Below are 25,845 nucleotides of genomic sequence, written 5' to 3' on the forward strand. Positions count from 1 at the left end.
TTTTAATGTACTATGGGTCCAATGTTCACCACTCATTTTTATTGAGATTTCATCATTTTTCAACACATTATTATTTATGTAATTTCTTTTTCGGAGTTTGTCTACATTTGCGAATATTTTATTCATAAAATATTCTAAACAAAGGCACAGTGGCTTGGTATAGAACATTTGGCTTGTAGAAGCAGAAATACTATATTCTTAGCTTCATTTGTCAAAATTCTACATTTTTCTATTTCAAGTTTTTAAGTTTTAACTCCATCAAGCCTTGCTTTTTAAATTCTGTGCTAACAACAGAACTCTTGTGTGAAGTAATAAACTGGAAATTCTTCTATTTGGAGGTCATTTATTATAGGTCTACATATTACAAACAAAGGTAGGAAAAAGGTCTGTTGATGAAGATGTAAAAGGAGACAAAATTCTAAATCATGGAGCCATTTAGAGGCAACTTTTTACAGAAACCCATGGACAGAAAACAGTATGAGGCTTATTCTGTTGTCTAGTATGAAGAATTGTAGGAAAATTTGTAATCATCTTACTCATTCTGTTTTCTGGTACCATAGTAATAATGTTTTCTGTGTAGTAATCTGTAGCAAATAAGTTTTTAAAAATATCTAGACTTCAGAGGTTACTGTTGCATTTTATAAACTTTCACTATTAATCTTTGGACAATCTGTCTTGCTTAATTGGTTACCTGATTGATAATTAGACACCCAGTACAGTAATGGGCAAATTCCCAATACCAGCCTCTGATGTACAAGTGCTCTCTGATGTCAGTTAGCCAAGAAAGCCCTAAACATTTTCCTTTTCTCTTCCCTCCTCAAAGGTAAAATTGAGCAATCTACAGGCCAAATTACTTAAAGACAATGTGAGGGCTGACTGTCCCTCGGGGTCCCTTCCCTTCCTTCCAGCCCTCACCTCAATGGAGCTTCCCTATGTGAAGTTGCTTCACGTAGCCCTTTCTTCCTCTTTGCCGGGTGTCTGTGGTATTCCCTGACCTGAAGTTCAATAATTCAGTAACTCCTTGGGCTAAGTTTTGTTGTTTGCCATTATGTCCTTCCTGAAAACTGGTATTCCAGCTTTCTTCGCTAAAAAAGAAAAAACCTTTCTATGGCAGTCACTTCCAGTATTTTTTGTTTCATTTTTTCTGATCTCTTCCTATGCCACACCAATGATCTCAACCTTGGATCCACACATTCTGTCCTGTGAGGCATATCTCTGTCACATCATCACTTCAGCATTTACTGAGTATCTGAGAGCCACACACTGGGGAAAGTCTGCCGTGTGATTAGTCTCAACCCTGCAATACAAGGGGCATCATAATTTCCAAATCAGAAAAACTTTAAGTACCTACTCTTTCTCTGAGCTTTTTGCACAGTTTTTCCAAGCCCTTCATGCCTGTTCTCATTTTTCCTCAATGTGTTTCAATTATGTTCCATGTCTAATTTGCATTCTTTAGTTAAAGAGTCACTTACAGTCTATGACATCATTATTTCTCTTAGTTCCCATGGCCAATGGTTATCTTTCCATTTTATTTTTCTGGCTTTCCTTGTTGCACTCATTCAGTCACATACAGTACTTTACAATCCTTGATAGCATAAAGGAATTTCAGTATAAAACTTTCTTCTGTCCTCTGGAAAAGCATCCTTAGATGTTTACTTCACTTACGTTTTAATTTATATTCCTTTTTTCTTCTTTTGATATACACTTTTCCTTTCTATTTATGAGATTATTTTCCTGGCTCATTCACTCTCATGTTTACATAATCTTATCAGGGCCTTCCAACGACTCAAAATAATATGCTGGCTAGGGGTGTAGCTCAGTGGTCCAGTGCTTGCCTACCACAGGCAAGGCCCTGGGTTTGATCCCCAGTATGCTAAATAAATAAATAAATAAATAAATAAATAAAGCTATATAGATTCCTCTTGACTTTCCTCCATGTTAGGCTGGGCACTTTCTGATTTATCTCATAAACACTTTGAGGTTTTGATGTTGATAACACGCATTCCCTGTATCACTCTACAGCTCCTGGGCAGGAGACTGGGGTTGAGGAGGTAGTTGAGCCTGAGTATGGTTGGGACCATGGGAGCATTGTCTCTGTATTTCTTTCCAAATTGGATAAGACTATGTGCCTGGGGCCACTTCAACTAATTAGAAAGCTTAAACTGTTCTATGCACGGAAAGCCCCCAGATCTCAACATTCCCCTAACTCAGGGTGAATGAGCCAGTTTGGTGAAAAATGAGATTAAGTTCATGATCTTTGGTTTCATGGGTCAGAAAGTTATGGGACTGCATGATCATTTCTGGTCTGCATTTGTGAAGCTGGCTCACCTTTAGACCTCATGCCCTCCTTGTCAGGAAACTGTCAGAGGAGTGAAAGAAGGCATAGTGGACAGAAAGTGGGTTTAAGAGTTTAATTTGCTGCCTCTAGTGAGCTGGCAGAAGAAGCTCCACACAACTTTCTGTCCTTCTGCAGCCTGTTCAAGACTCCAGCCCTAGGTTCTAACACCAGGGCAATGCTATACTTTAAACTTAGACCCTGCTCCAAGTTCAAGCCTGGGAAGTGTGGGCTTGGTCCCAATTGCATCATGCCAGTTGACATTTGATTTATTGCAAAATTAGAGCCTTAGCATTTGTGCAGATGGTTCTATTTTAAGGCTTTTTTCCCCTTTCATATCATGTACGTTTTACCTGCCATTTGTTTAAGGAAAGTATAAACTGAAAACTCATTTTCTAGTCTTGCCTAGAAAAATCCTCTGAGTGTCAGGTTTACAGCATAAATTTCTTTAAATAAGTCATTTCTGCCTTACGAACATCTTGAGCAAATTCAAACACTTGATCACCTATCCTATGCAAGACACAAGAAGACAAACGTTTGAACAGTTCATCTTCTGCTGTGAATGACATTAAAATGAGATGAGTAAAGCAAATTGGATTCACCAATAATACCAAAGAGAAGCTCTTCAATTTAGAAACTTTCAGCTTAGGAATTTCATAGTTACCTGGCCAAAGCAAAAACCCATCAAATGCTGACGTTTAATGACAGCAGCACTTTAGACGCATGAGAAAAGGACAAACACACACAGCCTTTTGGAAGCCAGTGTATTGGTTGGAAGAGGGGTAAAACATCTAAATTAGCCAAGAGCCTCTCCTCTCAGCAAGAAAGTTCATCAAGTCATGCAGGATTACAAGTCATGCAGATAACATACCCTGCAGAAGGAAGATTTCTCTTGTAGGACTAAATGAGGGGCAACAGGTATTCAAGGGGGACATTCTCCCAGAGAGCTAAATCTGGTTCAGTTCATTAGTTCTTCTGTTCTTTCAGGCTAGAAGAAGACAGCTGCCACTCAGCAACCACTTGGCGTTGAAAGCCCAGGCAGAAGGTGATATATGTAGTTTCTTAGACATGTGTGATTTCTGACTTCCAGAAAGATGGTGGAGAAGTAAGCAGAAACAAATCAACATCTCCACAATTCTGAATACAGACACTGGAAAATAACTTGGGGAAGAAAAGAGGGAGGGAGAATGATTCCTGGGACCCAGGAAGGATCTGAAGGAAAAACTGGAGTCTACAAAGAAACTGAAGAGACAGACCACAATGCAGAAAAAGGAAAAGACAACCTGTACTTTCTCTAAAAATCCTGGCTTATGGGATGAGAAAGAATGATTCCATCTACAGAGACACAGTGGAAGTGGGCAACTCCAGAGGCTTCCAGGGAGAAACACACCAGTGGAACAGAGCAGTGGATGCTGTGTGCTACAACAGCTAGTGGGTGACTCCAGTCCAAGTGACTGCCATGTCTCCTGGAAAGTGTGCTTGGTCAGACTATTTTAGGGAGGGGCCGACTGATCCTGGGACTCAGAGCAGGGTTGGTTTCCTCTCAGGGCTGTCAGGGTTAAACTACCACAGTCACTGGGTAAAGGGCAATCACTTCCTGATCCATGGTCAGGAAGCTGTGGTCAGGCTGGCAAGAGACACCCAGAGTGTCAAAAACTAAACAACTCAGGGCCCAACTCCATGACCAGATGTCAAGCTCAGCCTGAACTTCCGTGGATTTGATAGTCCCAGAACCATGCCCTTATCCTGCTGCTAGCTTGCTGGGATTATCCAGTACAGATCTGGGCTCTGACTGCCTCCTTCGTCTACCAGAAAGAGCAGAGTCATGCCTTGAATTGGACACTGGCACAAAACTGTAGACCCCAGAAAATAACCACAGGCTTAAAATCACAGAGAAACTTCTTCATTTTTTTTTTCTTTTGCTTTTGGTTATTAAAAAAAAAAAATTCTGTTCATTTTGTTTTTATTTTGTTTATTTTTGTTTCTTTGTGAGGATGAACATTGCTTGTAGCTTTTAAATTTTGTTTTGTCCCTGTTTTTGTTTTTCATTCTTTCCTTCCCTCCTGCCTCCTTCACCAGTTTCCTAAAGCTTTGGTAATCTCCCTCTGTCCTACAGCCTTGCTTCTAATCTCTTTTTCTTCTTTTATTTCTCTATTTTTTCTTTTTCTCCCTTTCAAATTTTCTGCCCTTAGTGTAAAATTGCTCCATTGAGTGGATATTTACTGTATGTAATTTCCTGATTTGGTTTAAATTTTGTTATATAACTATAAATCTTGAATCTATGCTTAAAGGTGGCAAATTATTAGTTATATTGTCATTTTCCAGGCTGTGTTTGATGCTACTGTTGATTGTACTACTTTAGCCAAGGTGACATAGTTGTTGTGATCAACTCATCTTCCTTGTAGGCCAAAACCTAGATCGTCTGGGGAACATAAAAAATATTACAGTCCAGTACCAAAAAACTGATTGCTAGGCCAAACAGGCTGCAACCTCTCATCCCCAATAAAGAGAAGAGGCAGGATCCTGGAACAGACTCAAAGGTCAAGATCTAGCTACACCTAGAAGATATGTCTGGAAAGTAGTCATTTCTTAAAGAGGTCTCAATACTAGTAATAAAGCTACCTACCATAACCAATTTATAAGCATCAATGCAGAAAACAAATAAAGAAAAAGGAAAAAATAGAAAATGAGAACACATGGGAGCAAGAGGCAACCCCAGACCTTCAGCTCGCCTAAAGCAAATCCAAGAGGCATTGAGGTGGAAGAAATCAAAAGCCACCCAGCTGAACTTTCTGAAATGATAGCAGTGGAAGTAACAAAGCAGATTTATAAGTCTCTAGACAAAATCAAAACATAAATAATTACATAGATAATTAAAGAGATAATGACCATAATGAAGGATATGGTTGGTGAATCTAGAGTTCATATAGATAAAAAAAAAAAAATAGAAGAGCTCAGGAAGTGATAGAAACTATGAATGCCCAACATGGAATTTTTTGGATATCATAAAACAGATTCACATAGATACCCAGGATACTAAAAATTCTATTGAAAGTATGTGCAACAGAATCAACCAACGTGAAGACAGAATATCAGATCTGGAAGACTGGATGGTTAGCGATCATCAAATGAAAGACTTCTCAAATATAGTACAGGACCATGAAAAATCAATCCAACAGCTGCTAGATGATGCAAAGAAGAATAACATAAGATTAACAGGAATCAATGAAAAATCAGAAGATAGCACAAAGCAATAAAAATCTATTCACAGAAGTAATAGCAGAAAATTTCCCAAGCATGGAAAACAAATTTGATATATAAGTAAGTGAGGCATATAGAACTCCAATTAGACATGATCAGAAAAAATACTACACCAAGGCATATAATAGTCAAGATTCTAGAAATTCAACACAAGAACAGAATATTAAAAGCTATTAGAGGCACGCCCTACCGAGGTCCTGAGTTGCACAGAACATGCCAAATCAGCCCGCTGCAGACAGGCAGGTCTGCCCATGCCGCCCTACTGAGGTCCCCAGTCGCAAGGAATATGCCGAATCAGCCCGCTGCAGACAGGCAGGTCTGCCCATGCCCTACTGAGGTCCCCAGTCGCAAGGAATATGCCGAATCAGCCTGCTGCACACAGGAAGGTCAGTGCATGCCCTACCGAGGTCCTGAGTCGCGTAGAAGATACCAAATCACCCCGCTGCAGACAAGCAGCCACCTGGTTCCACACTACAAAGACGCAGAGGACACCAGACCACCAGACAAAGGTACTGAGTCATGCTGCTCCCGGCCCAGAGGTAGGGGCTTCTGAGCCGTCGTCCCACTGCTCCTGGTCCAGAGGAAGGGGCTTCCCGGTCACCATCCCTCCCGCTGCTCCCAGCCCAGAGGAAAGGGCTTTTGGGCCACCTTCTGTCCTGCCACTCCTGGCCCAGAGGAAGGGGCTTCCAGGCCACCATCCCTCCCACTGCTCCTGGCTCAGAGGGAGGGGCTTCTGAGCTGCCATCCCATTGCTCCTGGTCCAGAGGAAGGGGCTTCCCAGCCACCATCCCTCTGGCTGCTCCCAGCACATAGGAAAGGGCTTTTGGGTCACCATCCCTACCGCTGCTCCTGGCCCCTGTCCGACCTCACCCAGCTCAGAGGAGGTAATCCATGCAGGCGCTAACAGTCCCCACCCCAGTCGAAATGAGAAAACACATAAATAAGTGTCTCAAAACAAGACTTCCAGATCACCTACAGCAACCCCAAAGGGAAATGAGATGGAACACTCTGATACTCAACCACCTGGACCCACTGAACTGGCAACAAAAGGGGATCTGGAAAGAATGAAATCAGAAATAATTTCTCAGATAACAGGAGAAATTGTTCCTCTAGTGCAAGACATGATTAATAAATCTAGAGAGGAGCTCAGGAACATGATGGAATCCCAACATAGGAAACAAATGGAATCCATAAAACAGATGCAAATAGATTTCCAGGACATGAAAAACTCCATTGAAAGTCTACACAGCAGAATGAGCCAATGTGAGGACAGAAATTTCAGATACAGAAGATAAGATTGCAATTAGTGACCAGGAAAAGAAAAATTGCTTCAAAATTATAAGGGAACATGAGAAATCAATCCAGCAGCTGCTAGATGATGCAAAGAAGAATAACATAAGACTGATTGGAGTCAATGAAGAAACAGGAGAGAGTGGACATGACATAAAAAAATCTCTTCACAGAAATAATGGCAGAAAACTTCCTAAGCAGGAGAAAAGAGCTTGACATACAGATAAGTGAGGCATACAGGACTCCAAATAGCCTTGATCAAAAAAAAATCTATACATAGGCATATAATTGTTAAGATTCCAGAAACACAACAGAGGAACAAAGTTCTACAGGCAGTCAGAGAAAAGAAACAAATCACATACAAAGGAAAGCCCATCAGAACCATAGCAGACTTCTCAACACAAACCATCAAGGCAAGAAGAACTTGGAGTGACATATTCCAAGCCCTAAAAGAAAACAGCCTCCAACCCAGATTGATGTACCCTGCAAAACTATCTTTCAAAATGGATGGAGAAATAAGATACTTTCATGACAAAGAGTACCTTAGGAACTTTGTGAATACCAAACCAGCACTCCAAAGAATTTTACACAATATCCTAGGAACAGACATTGAGGATCACAACCCCAGGAAGCAAAGCAGAATGAACCCATCTGGCATGACAAGAAATTAAATATGAAGGGGGAGAACCCAACAAAAAGAAAAAGTCGTGGCAATGACAAGTCAATACGTTTCAGTTATAACCATCAATGTTAATGGTCTCAACTCACCAATCAAAAGAAATAGACTGGCAGAATGGGTCAAGAAGCAAAATCCAACAATATGCTGCATACAAGAAACACACTTAATTCAAAAGGAAACTCATAGACTGAAAGTTAAAGGGTGGAAAATAATACTCCATGCGACGGGAACCAGAAAAAAAGCAGGAGTAGGTATCCTCTTTGCAGATCAAGTAGATTTCAAACCAGCACTGATTAAGAGAGATGAAGAAGGATACTACATCCTTGTAAAGGGAACAATCCAAGAGGAAGAGATGACAATCATAAATATCTATGCAGCAAACACTAGTGCACCCAACTATATAAAACAAATACTAATGGACATGAAAAGTCATACATGCATTAATACAATTGTAGTGGGGGACCTCAACACCCTACTGTCACAAATAGATAGATCAACTAGATTAAAAATAAGTAATGAAATACTAGAACTCAATCGAACTCTTGAACAAATGAACTTAACAGATGTTTACAGTTTTCCACTCCACAAAATCAGAATACACATTATTCTCAGCTGCACATGGGTCATTCTCCAAAATAGACCACATACTTACACACAGAACATGTTTAAGGAAGTCCAAAGGAATTGAAGTTATCCCCTGTATATTATCAGACCATAGTGCGATGAAATTGGAGATCCATAGCAAAAGAAACTCAAAAAATTTCATAAACACGTGGAAATTGAACAACACACTTCTGAATAACCAGTGGGTCACAGAGGAAATTAAACAAGAAATCAGACAGTTCCTTCAATTAAATGACAATGACAATACAACATATCAGAATCTATGGGACACAATGAAAGCAGTCTTACGAGGGAAATTCATAGCAGTGAATACGCATATTAGGAAAACAGAACGAGCCCAATTAAACAACCTCATGCTGAACCTCAAGCTTCTAGAAAAAGAAGAGCAGGACAACCCCAAAGCTCATACAAGGGAGGAAATTATAAAGGTCAGAGGAGAAATCAATGCAATGGAGACTAAGAGAATGATACAAAAAAATCAATGAAGCCAAGAGTTGGTTCTTCGAAAGAATCAACAAAATTGACAAACCTTTAGCCAACCTTGTCAGAAAAAGGAAAGAAAAGGCCCAAATCCATGCAATTAGGAATGAAAAGGGTGAAATGACAACAGACCCAGCAGAAATCCAGAGGATCATCAATACCTACTTCCAGGACCTATACGCCAATAAGATGGACAACACAGAAGAAATGGACAGATTCCTAGATACATATGAATTACCAAAGTTGAACGAAGAAGACCTAAAAATTCTGAACAACCCAATATCAACCAATGAAATTGAAAACATAATTAAAAACTTATCAACTAAGAAAAGCCCGGGCCCTGATGGCTTCACTGCTGAATTCTACAAGACATTTAGAGAGCAACTGCTGCCACTACTGTTGAAACTCTTCAATGAAATTGAAAGGGAAGCAATACTCCCAAATTCATTCCTGGAAGCAAGCATCACCTTGATCCCCAAAGTAGAGAAAGACCCAACTGAAAAGGAGACCTATAGGTCAATCTCACTAATGAACATAGATGCAAAACTCCTTAATAAGATACTGGCAAAGAGTGCAGAAGATCATCAAGAAGATCATACACCCTGATCAAGTGGGATTCATCCCAGGGATGCAGGGATGGTTCCATATACGAAAATCAATCAATGTAATACACTATATCAATAGAGCCAAGGACAAAAACCATATGATTCTCTCCATAGACACAGAAAAAGCATTTGACAAAATCCAACATGCATTTATGATAAAAACCCTACAAAAAATTGGAATAGATGGTTTCTACCTCAAACTGATAGAAGCCATCTATGAAAAACCAACAGCCAATATCATACTAAATGGTCAAAAACTGAAAGCCTTCACACTAAAATCAGAAACAAGACAAGGATGTCCACTATCACCACTCTTGTTCAATATAGTTCTGGAAACATTAGCCACGGCAATTAGACAAGAGAAAGAAATAAAAGGAATAAAGATAGGTAATGAAGAAGTCAAATTGTCATTATTTGCAGATGACATGATACTCTATATAGAAGACACCAAGAACTCCACCAAAAGTCTTCTAGACTTAATAACCAAATTCAGTCAAGTAGCTGGTTACAAGGTCAACACACAAAAGTCAACAGCTTTCCTCTACACCAATGACAGACTCACTGAGAGAGAAATAGGGCAAATAATTCCTTTCACAATAGCATCCAAAAAACTGAAATACCTAGGAATCATCCTAATGAAAGAAATCAAAGACCTCTTCTCTGAAAACTGTGGCACTCTGAAAAGAGAGATTGAAGATGATATCAGAAAATGGACAGACATCCCCTGCTTCTGGGTAGGAAGGATTAATAGAGTGAAAATGGCCATACTTCCAAAACTGCCATATAGATTTAATGCAATTCCAATTGAGATCCCAGCAGCGTACTTCATAGACCTTGAGAAAACAATCCAAAAATTCATTTGGAACAAGAAGAGACCCAGAATAGCAAAAGCAATTCTAGGTAACAGAGACATGGCAGGGAGTATCACAATCCCCAACCTGCAACTATACTACAAAGCTACTGTGATAAAAACAGCATGGTACTGGCAAAGAAACAGACTTGAGGACCAGTGGAACAGATTAGAAGATGCAGAAACAATGCCAGACACACTCAGCCATCTCATCTTCAACAAAGGAGCCAAACACCCTCACTAGAGGACAGATAGCCTCTTTAATAAATGGTGCTGGAAAAATTGGGTTTCAACTTGCCAAAGATTAAAACTAGACCTATATCTCTCACCATGCACTAAACTAAAATCAAAATGGATTAAAGATCTAAATATTAAAATAGAAACTGAACCAGTTGGAACAGAGGTTAGGTAGAACCCTTGAAGACATAGGTGTAGGAAAAGATTTTATGAACAAAACCTCAGTTGCCCTTGAACTAGCACAAACTATCAACAAATGGGATCTCTTCTTATTAAAAGGCTTCTGCACAGCAAGAGAAACCACCAGCAGTGTGAAGAGACAACCCACAATGTGGGAAAAAATCTTCACCTGCTCTTCCTCAGACAAAGGTCTACTATCTCGAATCTATAAAGAACTTAAAAAGATCAGACCTCCCAAATTTAAAGACCCAATCCAAAAATGGGCATCTGAAATGAACAGACATTTCTCAGACAAAGAAGTAGAAACAGCAAATAAATACATGAAAAAAATGTTCAACATCACTGGTCATTCGAGAGATGCAAATGAAAACAACGTTGAGATTCCACTTCACTCCAGAAAGAATGGCAGCAATCATGAAATCAACCAATAACAAATGCTGGCGGGGCTGTGGGGAAAGAGGAATCCTGCTCCACTGCTGGTGGGAGTGTAGACTGGTGCAAGCACTGTGGAAATCAGTATGGAGATACCTCAAAGAACTAGGACTGGAAGTCCCATTTGACCCCGCTATTCCACTGCTGGGGATCTTCCCTAAAGAATTAAAAGAATCATACCATGGTAATATATGTGTGCCCATGTTCATAGCAGCACAGTTTGTGATAGCTAAAACTTGGAAACAGCCCAAATGCCCATCAACTGGAGAGTGGATAAAGAAAATGTGTTTTTTTTTTTATAAAATAGAGTACTACTCAGCCATAAAAAAGAGAAATTACAGACATTTATAGCTAAGTGGATGCACACTGAGGCAATACTCTAAAGTGAGATAAATAGGACACACATGTGTAAATACCGAATAGTTTCTCTGGTGTGAGAATCTGAAAGTGTAAATAAGGACTAAATGTATAATAGGTAATGTGAAATAGGAAGAAAAGGGGCAAAGGGGAAGGAAGTGGGAGGGCTAGGGGAAAGGACAGAAGGGAATGGGATTAATATGAGAAAATGAAAAAATAGGAACAAAATCTTTGTAAATAGAGAGGAATGGAGGGGTTGATGGGAGGGCTGGGCAAGGGTGAAAAATAAGAACCAAGAGATACTATGTAAAGGTGCAAATTTCCAATGATGAATGTCATTATACTGTATACCTAAAATGTTCCCAATGATTAGGATGAATAATTGCTAATGCAAAATAGGAAGAAAAGATCCAAAGGGGTAGGGGTAGTGGGAGGGGCAGGGGAAAGGAAAGAAGGGAAAGGAAAAATGATGAGAAATGGAAAAAATGGAAATGAAGTCTTTGTACATAGGGAAGGGTGGAGAGGGTGAAGGGAGGGCTAGGATTGGGGAAAAAATAAGAACCAAGATGCATTATGTAAAGGTACAATTCCCAGTGAGAAATGTAATTGTGTTGTATACCTACAATGTACCAATAAAAGAATTTAATACAAAAAAAAAGCTATTAGAGAAAAGAAACAAATCACCTATAAAGGAAAACCCATCAGAATCACAGCAGACTTCTCAATTCAAAACCTTAACTCAAGAATAGCTTGGAGTGAAATATTTCAAGCCCAAAAAGAAAACGATCTCCAACCCAGACTGATGAATCCTGTGAAATTATGTTGCAAAATTAATGGTAAAATAAGATACTTCCATGATAAAGAACACCACAAGAAATTCATGACCACCAAACCAGCACTCCAAGAAGTTCTGAAGGATATTGTTGAAAAAGACAATGAAGACAACAATTCCAAGAAGCCCAATAGAACGAATCTACCAGGCAAGGTAAGCAATTAAATAGAAGGGAAAGTAAAGGAATTAACAACAGGAAAATAATATGAAGAGGACAAGTAAACACCTATCAGTTGTAACCATCAATGTGAAGGGTCTCTTGATTGGCAGAATGGATCAAGAAACAAGATCCAACAATATGCTGCATATAACAAACACATGTAGCTCAAAAAGAAACGCATAGACTGGAAGTCAAAGGATGGAAAACAGTACTTCATGCATCAGGAAGCCCCTAAAAGGCCACTACATACTTGTTAAGAGAACAATCCAAGAGGAAGAGATAGCAATCATAAATATAAGAACAAAAACCCCCCTTCTGTCACTCTTAGGCTGAAGCTTTCTTTCTCCCAATAAATTTTCCCACTCAAAAAAACAACCCCCCCCAAAAAAACCCCAGAAACAATCTGCTACAAGACAGAATAGGTAAAACTCTTGAAGATATAAAAGATGTAAGTGTAGATAAAACCTTTATGAACAAAACCCCCATCACAGAGGAAATACAACAAAGAATCAACAACTGAGATCATATCAAATTAAAAAGCTTTTGCACAGGAAAAGAAACCACCCCAATAACACACAGAATGGGAAAACAATTTTAACAGTTACTCCTCAGACAAGGGACTAGCATCTAGAATTTATAAAGAACTCAAAAGTATCAGACCTCCCAAATTCAAGGACCCAATCCAAAAATGGGCATCTGAAATGAATAGACACTTCTTAGATGAAGTACAAACAGCAAATAAATGCATGAAAAAAATCTTCAACATCACTAGTCATTTGAGAAATGCAAATTAAAACAACACTGAGATTTCATCTCACTCCAGAAAAAAATGGCTATTATCAAGAAATCAACCAGTAACAAACACTGGTGAGGTTTTGGGCATAAAGGAACCCTTTTCCATTGTTGGTGGGAGTGTAAAGTGGTACAATCAATATGGAAATCAGTATGGAGATTCCTCAAAAAACTAAAACTAGAGGTTCCATTTGACCCTAATACTCCTCTTCTAGGCATCTTCCCGAAAGAGTTGAAAGCATCATACCACAGTGATATATGTACGCCCATGTTTATAGCAGCACAGTTTGCAATAGCTAAATCTTGGAAAAAGCCCAGATGCCCATCAATGGATGAATGGATAAACAAAATTATGGTATTTCTATACAATGGAGTACTACTCTGCCATAAAGAAGGATAGATTTGAGTCATTTGTAGGTAAATGGCTCATCTTGAGACCATAATTTTAAGTAAAATAAACAAGACACACAAGTTTAAATACTGAATTTCTCTTGTGTGAGAAACCTTAAGGGTAAATAAGGAGCAAAATGGAGGATAGATATTGGGAAGTAGGAAGAACATGTTCAAATCGGAAGGGGAACAAGGGAGCGGGGAGAGGGAAGGGATAGAAGGGAAAAGAGATTAAAAAAAAGGAAAAAGAGGATAGAAAAAATGGAAACAAAGCTTCTGTAAGTGAGGAGGGGAGGAAGGGTTGAAGGAAGGGGAAGGGAATGAAAAAAAAGAATTAAGATATATATGTACAGGTACAAATTCCTTATGAATGTGTGCACTTTGTAGGGCAAATACGTATTAATTAAAACAAATTTAAAAAGAGAGAGATGCTGTACATGATTTCAGCTCTGACCCAAGGGGTTCTCAGTTTCCAGCTAGGCTGGTGGCAGCTGACTGTGCCAGTCCACAGAGCTCCCAAACACTCTGCAGAAACTACAGGTTAAAATTCATCCATTATCAAGATACTTCCCATCCTATGCCTCATAAAGTAGACCAGGGGAACTGATGAAACAAAAATCTGCAGTCAGATTTGTTTATTAGAATGCTGGTAACTGACTGGTCTATTTTTTAATATAAATTTTCAGGGGATAACGACAGTTTTCCATATCCAGTGGTGGATGATTCACATACCTGTATTTTGACCACATTTTCTTCTTGGTCATGCAAAAAGGATTTCCGAGCTTCAAACTGTTCCCTAAGCATGGGCCCTGAGCTTGTGGCCTGAAAGCGAAGGAGCAGATCTTCGGAAGCATTCCACATCTTCTCACGAATGTAACCGACTGTGACTTCCTCAATGATGTCCTGCAAGAGACTCCTTAAAGTCACACTTCACACATCAGGCATAAGGAGCAAGCACACATCATAGCTTATGGAAGTTGTATCTTTTAGAAAATGATATAGATTGTTTGTTTTAGCTTGGCTTAGAAACAGTACGGTTGATGCTGGCAAGAGCCAGGCACAAGGCCTGAGCTCTGCAGAATGTAAAGGGGATGAGGGTGAAGACTGTGAGAACATACATTACCTCCTCTCTCCTCCAGGCTGCCAAGACAAAAACTGCAGGGTGTGAGGTCTTGCCTTTCCATTCCCTTTCCTCTCCTTTACCAAGCTGGAGCAGGGGCCACTCAAAATGGTGCTCCAGGGCAAATAAGATATTTAGGGCAGAGAAAAGGGGGTGGGAAAAGAAACAAAAGCCCCATCAAGGGAATGAGAGCAAAGGAAGAGGAGGGATTATGTATGAGAAGTTTTTATGTGGCATGAACTGTTTGCTTTTGCAGTTGCTTCAGGATGCAAGCAAAGACTGGGCTCACTTCTGTGCCTGAAAGACTATCTTACAGTAAGAGTTTTAAGAAAAGATGTTCACATTCATTGAGTGAAATCAGTGACCCCAGGTTGTTTAGAAGAAATACTTAAAAAAGAACAAGGTGAGACCGTCCACCATTTAATAATCCTCACACAGGATGCCACACGAGCAATCTTTGATACCAAATTTTAACTATTCAGTGCTGCTTCTTCAGGGTTTGGTGCCCTTTTCAATTGTGCATATTATTTTTAGTATTGTCCATAATCTCTCTTTTTTTAAAAAAAAATAGTACTAATAATCAATTGCTCCAATAATGTTGGCCTAAAAAATGTAAGAATTTGAACATCTGAAACTAGTTAATAAACTATATTCTTCACTATGTTCTTGTCAATTATAACTTTTGTCATTAAGCACACTCAGGTCACAATTTTTCTCTGATTTTTAGTACCCAATGCTCACTGAGGTACTGTACCTCTGATGGTATTGCCTTTTAATGATTCTGTAAGATATGTACTTGTGTGTTCTATTTTCTTCTCCAAGATAAAACACAATTGTTATTAATATTTTCTCTTAAACATTATAATGCCCTGGATCCATCAGCTATTTTAACATTTTTTGGTTCCAACTTTTGGTCTTAAGTTCAAAGCAATCTTGGTGAAAAAGAGTCCTTTGAAAGTATTTTCCCCTGGGAAGCACCAGTCACTTTCTATTGGCCCTATGTATCTGTGTTAAAATAAACCTATTTTTGAGCCACATCTTGAGTTGTTAATCACAGAGCCATGGGCACATGATACACCCCAAGGACACTCGTGGTCATGTCAAAAACAATGCCAACAGTGGAACTGTGGAAAGGATTATAGACTAGAAATTGTGAGCACTGGGAATAAACCTTAGTTTACTGATGCATCCTGTACAAGTTCCAGCTTCAGTAAAAGTTGCTTTATCCATCTTGTGCCTCAGTTTCCCTACCTAGAAAAGCTGAATGTGACAATATTTGCTCTACCTCCTGTTGGAGCACGATTTAGGGATCAAATTGATGTGAAGGTGCATTGAAAAGTGAAATGTTATACAAGCAAACCTTGTGTGTCTGTGGTTTCAGAAGATCTTGTTTCTAGAGTTATCATTCTTTGGGTATTTGTGGGCATACCAGTTGAGGGTGACTTTGGGCTATACCTTGTTACAGACATCTTGTTTGTTAAAAGGGTTGATTCCAATTTTATTTTATTTTATTTTATTTTATTTTATTTTATTTTATTTATTTAGGCACCAGGGATCGAACTCAGTACCTTGTGCTTGCAAGGCAGGCATGGAGCTACTGAGCTAAATCCCTGGCCCTCCAATTTTACATCCTTCTGATTTCACTCTTCTCTCTTCATAGTCTCCCACCAACTTCCCACAAAACAGAAACTCTCCTAAGAAAGGCCATTCTGGGAATAGTCACCTTATCATCTGCTTACAGTTAAGTCTTCTTTTGTTTTAGGAAGTTTCTGCATAGTATCTAGCCCCTTATTTCCATGTTTTAAGAAAATAAATCCCTACTTTTTCTTAGAGCTTTGCTCTTATACTGTTATCTTTGTAAATTCTCAGCCCTAAGTTCTTGTACATATAAAAACTACTAGATATTTGGGAAGGAATTCAGAATAAAATGTACAAAGCAGATGGGGAGAAACCAATAGGTGTCTGAAGACTTAGGCCAGTATTGTACACAATGAGAAAAAGTGATTGAACAAGTGATTTTGACACACATACTTCTCAATCGGTTTCTTCTTCCTGTATTTAACACATTAAATGTTCTAACAGCCAATAATGGTGACATATAGTTTAATTAAAGTATTGCTTCTTTTCTCCTAACAGAACCTCATTTAAGTACTATTTATATAGAACTTTGATTAGAAGAGATGAGAGGAAATGGATAAATTATTTTTGGTAAGCAAAATTTGACAGACCACAATTCTTAAATATAGGTCAAAGATTCACTAAAAGGGGCCTTTAGAGGTTCAACAAAAATCCCTATTCACTATACCATATTTAATTTTTGTTTGGTACACATGACTAATTTTGGGCATACGACTAATTTTTAGCTCAGCTAATCAAAAGTCATACATATAGTACACTCAATTGTAATGTTTCCACTTACACCAGGCTATAGCACATTCCTAACTCTCGAATTTTGTATTAAACACTGAAAATATGCTAAAATGATTATTATGGCTTGTGTCTATACGTCCCCCACAAAGCCTCATGCAGTCATAGGTGGGACTTTTTCAGAGGTGGCTGGATCTACAATGTGTAATCCTAGGATTAAAGGCATGTGATTACTAAATCAGTCCACTGATTGGTTTAGCACCCACCCTAAGCCTGGTAACTGAGACAGAATATTAAAGAAAGGGGCAAAAAGAAGCTGCTATTGTCACTAGTAGTTTGCTACCTTCTGCCTGCCATAAACTGTTTCTCCTCTGCAATGCCCCTCTGCCATGCTGCAATGCCTTGGAGCCAGCCAACTATGGACTGAAACCTCTACACACTGTGAACCAAAATAAACCTTTCCTTCTTTAACTTTGGGTGTTAGGTATTTTGCCTCAGCAACAAAAGAAAGTAACTAAGACAGATTTTAGTGCCTAGAGTGAGGTTGCTGCTGTGACTGTACCTGACCACAGTTCAGGAGCCTTTGGATCTGGCTTGTGGGAAGAGGAAGAATTAGGAAACATTTGGAGACACTGGCTGGCAAAAGTAAACCTGGAACACCTTAAACTGTACTTGATGAGAGATTCTGGTCAAAGCTCAGAAGACCAGAATGCTGACAGAAATTCTCCTGGTAAAGAGCAGGTTCAAAAGGTTTCTGCTAGGAAGAAGGACTGAATTGACTGTTGGACTCCAGACAATGTATGTTATGGCTTGGCCAAAAGTTTATCTGCGTTTTGCTCATGCCCAGAGATTTTGCCTGAGGCTGAGATTAAGGATGGCAGACTACTTAATCCTGCATAAGAAATTTCAAGGGAGTCTAATGTTGAGGTGGTGACATGGCTACTGTGGGGGCTTTTGGCCAGATTTATGCTGAGCATTGTGTTAGTTACTTTTCTCTCATTGCTGAGACAAAATACCTGACATTCAAAAGCTAAAAGGGAAGGGGTTTACTTGGCTTACAGTTTGTAGAGGTTTCAGTCCATAATCGGCTGGCTCCGAGGCTGGGATTGCAAACAAGGATCACAGAGGAGAAACAACATGGCATGCACAAGGTAGCAAAGGTAATAAGAGAGTTTAACAGCATCTTTCTGCCCCTTTTATCTTTTTTTTTTGTACTGGGGATTGAACTCCGATCCTTGAGCTTGTGCAGCAGGCAGTGAAACCTTGAGCCTAGCATTGCATCCTGAATCAATTCCAGCTTCACACACTGTAGATCAAGGCTATGACTACATGAGGCTTTGGGGGAACATCTAGACCCAAACCATAACAAGAATCAGCAGTGATTCAAAACATTGTGAGTTTCACCAGAAAGGAAGCTCTGGTAAAGTTGCACCCTGCAAAGACAGAACAGAGGAGAAATTGGTGACTGAAAAGACTAGCAAGAAAAACCCAAGTATTTCAGAAGAAAACAGAAAAGATGGCCTGAGGACACCACAAGAACCAGCCATACTTCACCCTTTGCAAAGTGTGAAAGACTTTGCTTTGAGAAAAAAGCCCCAGAGCACCATGTTCCAGAATGGCAATAGTCTAGAGAATTTGTTCCTTGGGATTGGGTTTAGAGTGCTCAGCAATCCAGGCCCTTGATCCCTGCAGGCAAAAGAGAAGGAAGCCTGGCTACTGCTCCAGATGGCAGTGTTCCAGAAAGCTCAGAAAGAAATACAGAGACACAGAATTTGGGTAAAATAATAAAATTTCTACTTGTAATCGGATGGGATGTCCAGAAACCATCTGGTTAGTATCTGCATGCCCCTTTGTTCAGTGTTTCCCTTTTTATATAGTTTTTAGCCATTATCTCATCCCTAGCTGTCTTTGATGTGTAAATACAATTCCAGTTCCGATTTACAAGTCACAGACACAAGATAGGCACATATACATGATAAATTCACCCAGCCATTGCAACTTTGTTAGGTTAATGCAGTTATTGGTTAAAGAGTCAGATAACCCGTCACCTTAAACAACAAGAGATACAGGAAAAGCATATCTTAAAGGAACACTTACTTATTTTGCTTCTACAACTACCTTAATATTCAATCTACTAAGTTATCTAAAACTTTTCCCTATTAGCAGCAGACCTTGGCATCATCCATGTGGTGCTGGTTTTAGTTGCTTGCAGAATGCAAGAGTTGTGGGGTCAGGAAGGCTTCCACCCAGATTTCAGAAGAAGGTCTGGGAGGCCAGGCAGTGTGCCCCTGAGAGGGCAGTGTGTGAAGCTGTGAGTGTAAAGCCCAAAGTGCAGTGGAGACCCCAGAAGTTTGGAGAAGCCAGGAGCATGGATCACTTGAGGAAAACTGCAAGGAGGGAGCAGAGCTGGCCTGAGAAGCCATGGGAGCTACAACCACAAGAAGGTCCATAAGGGCAGAGCCACCCAAGCCCTTCAGAGTTTACGTCTTGCCAGATAGTCTCAGATGCTAGACATGGAACTACAGGACTTAGTGTTTGCCTTGCTGGATTTTAGACTTGTTTCTGTCCCATTCCTTTGTATCCCCCTATTTGTAAATTTTGGAATGGAAATTTCTATCTTGTGCCACTGAATGTTGCAAGTGTTCAACTGTCTTTTCATTTGTACAAGGGCTTGCAGCTAAGCGTTTGCCTCAAATCTCAGAGGAAACTAGTTATTCCCCCCAAATCCTCATGTAGTCATGGGGAGGGGGGAGGCTTTTTCAGAGGTGGTTAGATCTAGAATGTGTGATGCTCGGTGATATGGTTTGTGTCTAGATGTCCCCCCAAAGCCTCATTCAGTCATAGGTGGGGCTCTTTCAGAGGTGGCTGGATCTAGAGTGTGTGATTGATTCTTTCCAATGCTAGGATTAAGCGTTGGTGATTACTAAATCAGTCCACTGATTGGTTTGGCACTAACCCTAATCCCGGTAGCCTAGATAGAATATAAAAGGGACAGAGAGACCCTGCTAAAGTCCTTTGCTTGCTTTGCAACCTTTTGCCCACTATGAACTGTTTCTCCTTTGTGCTACTTATCTGCCATGTCACACTGCCTTGGAGCCAATCTATTATGGAGTGAAACCACTACAAACTATGAGCCAAATAAACCTCCCCTCCTTTAATTTTGGATGCTGGGTATTTTGTCTCAGCAACTAGAAAAGTAACGAAGACCATGACCACCTTGGAAAAAGTAAATATTTCAAGTTTACCAGTCCTGTTTTTTTGCCAAACCCTGACTTAGGCTCCTGAATCATCCTGGAGATGATTGAGATCAAGAGTGACAGAGAGTCCCTTTCTGGCACTTTTTTGGAAAGAAAATGACTTTGGTTATAAAGAGATGTTAAGTTGTAGAGTGGGAGTGGGCTGGAATAAAACATTTTGAATACTCACAACTAAGAGATTATTACTAATCGAACTGAATTGGGTCAAGGAAACCCTGAGGATTGATTTCTTAGGGTAATCTACCATAGCAAGTAAAATGCAAAAACTTTCTTTCCCCTCATCTGCATAGTTTTGTTAATGGCAAGATGGAAAAAACTGTTAAAGTCATAATACAGCCAGATTCACCTGCAGTTCATAAAGACTTTCTTTAACCAGTCTTCAAATAAGTCAATTAGGTCTTTCCATCACTTCTGTGATAGAAAAACAGAAAAGCAACACACTTATCTTCATATGGTACACTTTTTCATTGACACCGACCTCAATTTCTTCTCTCTTGAGCCATGACTCCTTAGGTACCCATGATTCAGGTGTGACCCAGGAACTCTCCTTTGAATCAATGTTGTAATAGTAGTCATATTTTTCCTGCAGGCTGAGTTTGAGCCACGAACCTTCTGTAGACACTAAAGAAAAAGAGTTGTTAAATTCCACAAAAGAACACAGAATTACAGATTAGTATAGTTTCTTCAATATGTAAAACAATCTAATGAATATGTTTTTACTCAAGCATTCAGTTAAAGTCCAAGTTAAAGTCATTGAAATGACTCAACAAGATGGAATGAATTCCATGTATTTAATAAGTCCTGCTAAGCCAAAGAAAAAGAGGAGAAACAAATGTCCAATGCCGGCTCTGGCTCCCAAGTGTTTCATGAGAGCATCAGGAGCCAAACTGGCCAAAAAGAAGGAAAATCAAACAAGGAACAGATGTCCTGGGTAGATGTGAACTGAACCACAGTAGACAGAGGAGGTCAATGAACAAGATTCTCATTATTCATGAAGATTCCCAGCAATTTCTCCCAGGAGGACTGTGGCCCATATTTAAAGGGTGATCCAGTAATCCCCATTTAAGTGAATCACCTTTGGAGACAATTGTATCCAAATTACAAAATGGCAAATACACACCAGAAAGGTCATCTAAAGTAGGGAAAAAGAAAAGTATCAATGCCCCAAAGAAGGATGGGTCTCATTTCAAATGAGCAGTCAGCTAGCTCTTCATGTGTTGATGCCCTTTTGTATCTGGCATCTTTCACTTAGCATACCTTTTCAAAGTTCATCCATGATGGTCTCTTGTTACCTTTGCTGCCTGGTGTGTGCCATGTTGTTTCTTCTCTGTAATGGTTGTTTGTCATCCCAGCCTCAGAGCCAGCTGATTATGGACTGAAACCTCTATGAACTCTACAACTTCTACTGTGATATTGAAGAAAAATTGTGAGAAGAGAAATCTTTGCCATATTTCTGATCTCACCAAGAAAGATTTGTGCTTCTCATCATGCACAGCGGTGGTATCCATCAGTGTCTTGTAGATGTTCTTTCAAGGCATACTACTGAGAATGTCCATTAATGGAATGTTGTTCCAAGAATGATGCAGGCAGGGTCAGCTGAAGAAGCCTTGATGCAACCAGACTCATGGTCCCTAATATTGAAGATATTTGAAGTCTTTATATTCTGAGATGGTTCCTTATGCAGTGATAATTGAACCAGGGTGCTGATTTCTGTGAAGGATCTTGCTGTGTAGTTCGGGCTGACCTTGAACACAGTATGTAGCTGAGGCTGACTTCAAATGCACATCCTCCTGCCTCAGCCTCCTGGTGCTGGGATTACAATCATCCTCCACCACATCTGGAGGCAGTTAACAATTTTCTGGCAACATGTGACCTGGTACTCTTCCTGATAAACGCTTCTGCTCCCAGCCAGCCGCACAGTCATGAAGGGTAAACAAGTGGTGCTCCGAAGGGGACTGTCGGTTCTTCTCATCTCAAACAAAGAATTGAGCAAAAAACAGAGAAAAAGTATATTTGACAAAGTAAAAGTGAAGAGTGGGGGAGAGATTGGCTCTGCAAGAGGGATTCTGGGGTGAGTAAAAAAGGAAAAAGCAAGGTCACAAGTCCTGTAATTCTCTCAAGAATATAAAAAAGTAAAAGAGGAGATCAAGAAGCTATTCTTAAAACACACTGAATTAGACAAGACGGTGTGTGACTGTAATCCCAGCACTCTGGACAGCTGAGGTAAGAAGAGCACATGGTGGAGTCCAGCCTGACCAATTTGGTGAGTTAGTGAGACCCTTAGTGGGTATCTGAAGTAAAATGTCTGAGGATATAGTTCACTGAAGAGATGCAGAGTACAAGCCCCAGTAATGCCAAAGTGAAAAACTAACAGATAGATGGTAAGTAGATAAAAATATTCATAGATACTTAGATAAAAATAACAAAATAAGTGGCCACTGATTTATTTAGTATGAAGAAAAAATGGCTGTCACGGGCAGAGACAGAGGGAGAGTCCCCACAGTTCCGGGCCTGACTCTCCTGACAACGCAGAAGGTTGTGGAAGAATCACATAGAGACTGAAAGCTTAGAAGCAAAGTTGTTCTTTTATTCAGCAAGCATGCAAGAGTACAGCTGCCTTCTCTCAGAGACACAGGCAGGGGTGCCCAAAACGGAGGCACCGTTGAAGGGGGGCTCAAGATTCTGGTTTCCTAGTAGTTGGGGCCTATCCTGCCTCTGGGCTGAGGGCGCCCCTACTTGATTGGTTAATGATTAACTTAGCTCATTACTAGGGACAGCAGGGAAGGGTCTTTTCAGGGGCCTTTTACATCTTAGGGCCAAGGTTCTTTTTCCTTTTGATTTTAGCAAACCAAGCTTTGCAGGGAACAGCGTGAAGGCGAGGTGCAGCCTCAGCAGACTGTCAGCTTTTTATGGGTGGTTAAGCCTGTTCTGCCAGCTATCTGAACTCCTTTGGGGAGGGGCTCATCTCTCCCTGCCTAGGGGTCTCTATTCCTACAGGGCTATAGGCTTTTCTATTACATGGACACTCTGGTTATGGAACCCTTAAGACATGAGCTCACTTCCTTGGCAACATCTCCAAACAGAACTCGGAACCCTTGTTAATGGGTGTCACAAGCTAGTAACAGCCGTCTCCCAAGCTCACTTGGCCGGAGATGGTCCACAGTGAACATGCTGAGCTGCTTCTCCACTGTGAGAGGCCGCAGCCTCAGGACCCTAGGCAGAGAAAGTATCTGTGAAAGATTTGGAAGACGGCTGACTCCATCCAGATGCCACAGGCCACGCTGCAGCAGCCACATGACTATCACAGACACCCCAGGGACGGTCTCCCTGGGAGTGACCACCAGTGACCTACCAAAATCACGATACCCCAGTGAAGTCTCCCTAAGCCCAAATAGCAACAGCACAGAAACTGGGAAGAGCGTGGGGCAAGTATCACCAGGCCCAGAAACACCCAGTAGCTCTGGGCAGGCCTCCCCAGAGCCAGGCACAGAAAACCTAGAGAGTCAAAGTCCAGCGGGGGAGACCAAAATCACAGCCACCAGCCCCCGAGAGACACTGAGAAGCCTGGTGTATATCCACCCAGGCCTGGCCACCACTATTGGAAACAACTTCACAGAGAGCCTTGCAGAATTCCGGCCAGTGTGGTCCCTGCAGGCAGTCAGGCCGCTCTCGTTCTCTGAGCCCTGCCTGCCTGTTTCCCTGGGCAGCCAAACCATCTATGATCCCTTCTTCCCGGGCACCTCCACCACCCACACCTCTACCCGATCGGCCCTGATTTTGGGAAGAGACATCATGACAAGGTCTGTTGAGAATTCCATCTCCTTTGAGGGCCTGTGTGATAAACATCAAGATGTGTGGTGTTTGGACAATAAACAGCTGTTCACCACACACTGGGTAGAGCAGGAAGGAGACCTGTATACTGTGTCACCTCAGTTGGAGTTAGAAAAGGCCATTAGGCTTTCTGAGCTAAAGAAAGATTCTGAGCTCTTAATTCATTCATCGCCTTGTATACCAGAACATCCTAAAGTGCCTCGTCCAGGAGAAGAGAAATCCTTCTACCACAGAGCTGCAGGCCGCTGGAGAAAGTTGTATTATGTGAATGGCCACACTTTTCAGGCCAAACGCTTCAGCAGACGAGCTCGCTGTGCTGTCTGCACAGACCGTGTAGGGGGACTTGGCTGCCAGGTGTATAAGTGCACCAACTGTAAACTCTCGGTTCACAAGAAGTACCACAAACTTGTCACAATTGAATGTGGGCAGCGTTCTTTACCATCAGAGCCCATGGTGCCAGTCGATCCATCATCCATGGCTTCAGATCCTGCACACACAGTGATCCCACATAACCTTTCACTCATGGGGCTTTAGAACAAGTTGATGAAGAGAATGAGGCAGGGAACACCAGGGAAGGTGACAAAGCTTCATCTGGTCTAGGTCTTGAGGACTTTGACTTGCTCCGAGTGATTGGCAGAGGAAGTTATGGGAAAGTACTGTTAGTCCAACTGCAAAAATCAAATCGTATGCAATGAAAGCAGTGAAAAAAGAGCATGTCAACATTGATCAGGTACAGAGAGAGAAGCGCGTTTTATAGCAGGCATCCAATTGTCCTTTTCTAGTTGGACTGTATGCTTGCTTCCAGACCGAAAGCAGACTGTTCCTTGTTCTAGACTACGTCAATGGGGGAGATCTACTGTTCCATGTGCAGCAACAAAGACGGCTTCCTAATAACATGCCAGGTTTTACTCTGCAGAAGTCAGTTTAGCAGTCAACTACCTTCATCGGCAAGGAATACTTTACAGAATTTTAAAATTAGAAAATGTATTACTTGACTCAGAAGGGCACATTAAACTCACCGATTATTGCTTGTGTAAGGAAGGCTTACAGTCAGGAGACACGGCCTGCACTTTCTGTGGCACTCCTAATTTCATGGCTCCAGAAATTTTAAGAAGGGAAGATTACAGTTTCAGTGTGGACTGGTGGAATCTTGCAGTCGTAATATATATCATGATGATCAGAGAGTCTCCATTCGCTCTTGATGAGAGCTCTGATAACCCTTATGAAAACTCAATCGAGCATGTCTTGCAAGTAATTTTGGAAAGAGACATTGTTATACCTCGTTTTCTGTCTGTACAAGCTGCAAGTGTCCTAGAGAGTATTCTGAACAGGGACCCGAAAGAACGACTGGGTTGTCATCCTCACAGGGGCTTTGCTGATGTTCAGGAGCATCCATTCTTTCAAAATGTGGACTGGGACATGATGGAGCAAAAGCAGGTGGTGCCTCCATTTAAACCAAATATCTCTGAGCGATTTGGTTTGGACAACTTTGATCCTGAATTTACTAATGAACCTGTCCGGCTCACCACAGATGATAATGACATTGTGAGGGAGCTTGATGGATATGAATTTGCAGGTTTTGAGTATATCAATCGTCTTACGATGTATGAAGAAGAAGGGGTCTGATCCCCATTTTTCAACTATGCATTTTGCTTATGTTGCCATTTAATGCTTGGAAAAACTTGTTACCAGCCTAGATAGAATTAACCATTTCAGAGATGTCTGGAAGCTAATTTTAATTTATTGTTTTGAAGCTATATTTAGAT

General features: G+C 40.6%; 1 protein-coding gene across 4 annotated transcripts in view; it reads right to left on the reverse strand.

Annotated features, from left to right (window-relative positions):
- Nucleotides 1-25,845, reverse strand: part of Iqgap2 (IQ motif containing GTPase activating protein 2) — a 284,128-nt gene that overhangs the window by 58,510 nt on the left and 199,773 nt on the right. For all 4 annotated transcript variants that reach the window (XM_004870168.4, XM_021248556.2, XM_087201158.1 and 1 more), the window contains 2 exons: nt 20,727-20,869; nt 14,237-14,407 (listed from right to left, as the gene is read on the reverse strand). In XM_004870168.4, coding sequence (XP_004870225.1) covers nt 14,237-14,407; nt 20,727-20,869 — 314 coding nt within the window. The remainder of the gene's footprint in view (nt 1-14,236; nt 14,408-20,726; nt 20,870-25,845) is intronic.

Source organism: Heterocephalus glaber, unplaced genomic scaffold (genome assembly GCF_053883595.1).
Source record: "Heterocephalus glaber isolate CG9 unplaced genomic scaffold, H.glaber_assembly_v1.0 deba00001757, whole genome shotgun sequence".
NCBI lineage: Eukaryota > Metazoa > Chordata > Mammalia > Rodentia > Bathyergidae > Heterocephalus > Heterocephalus glaber.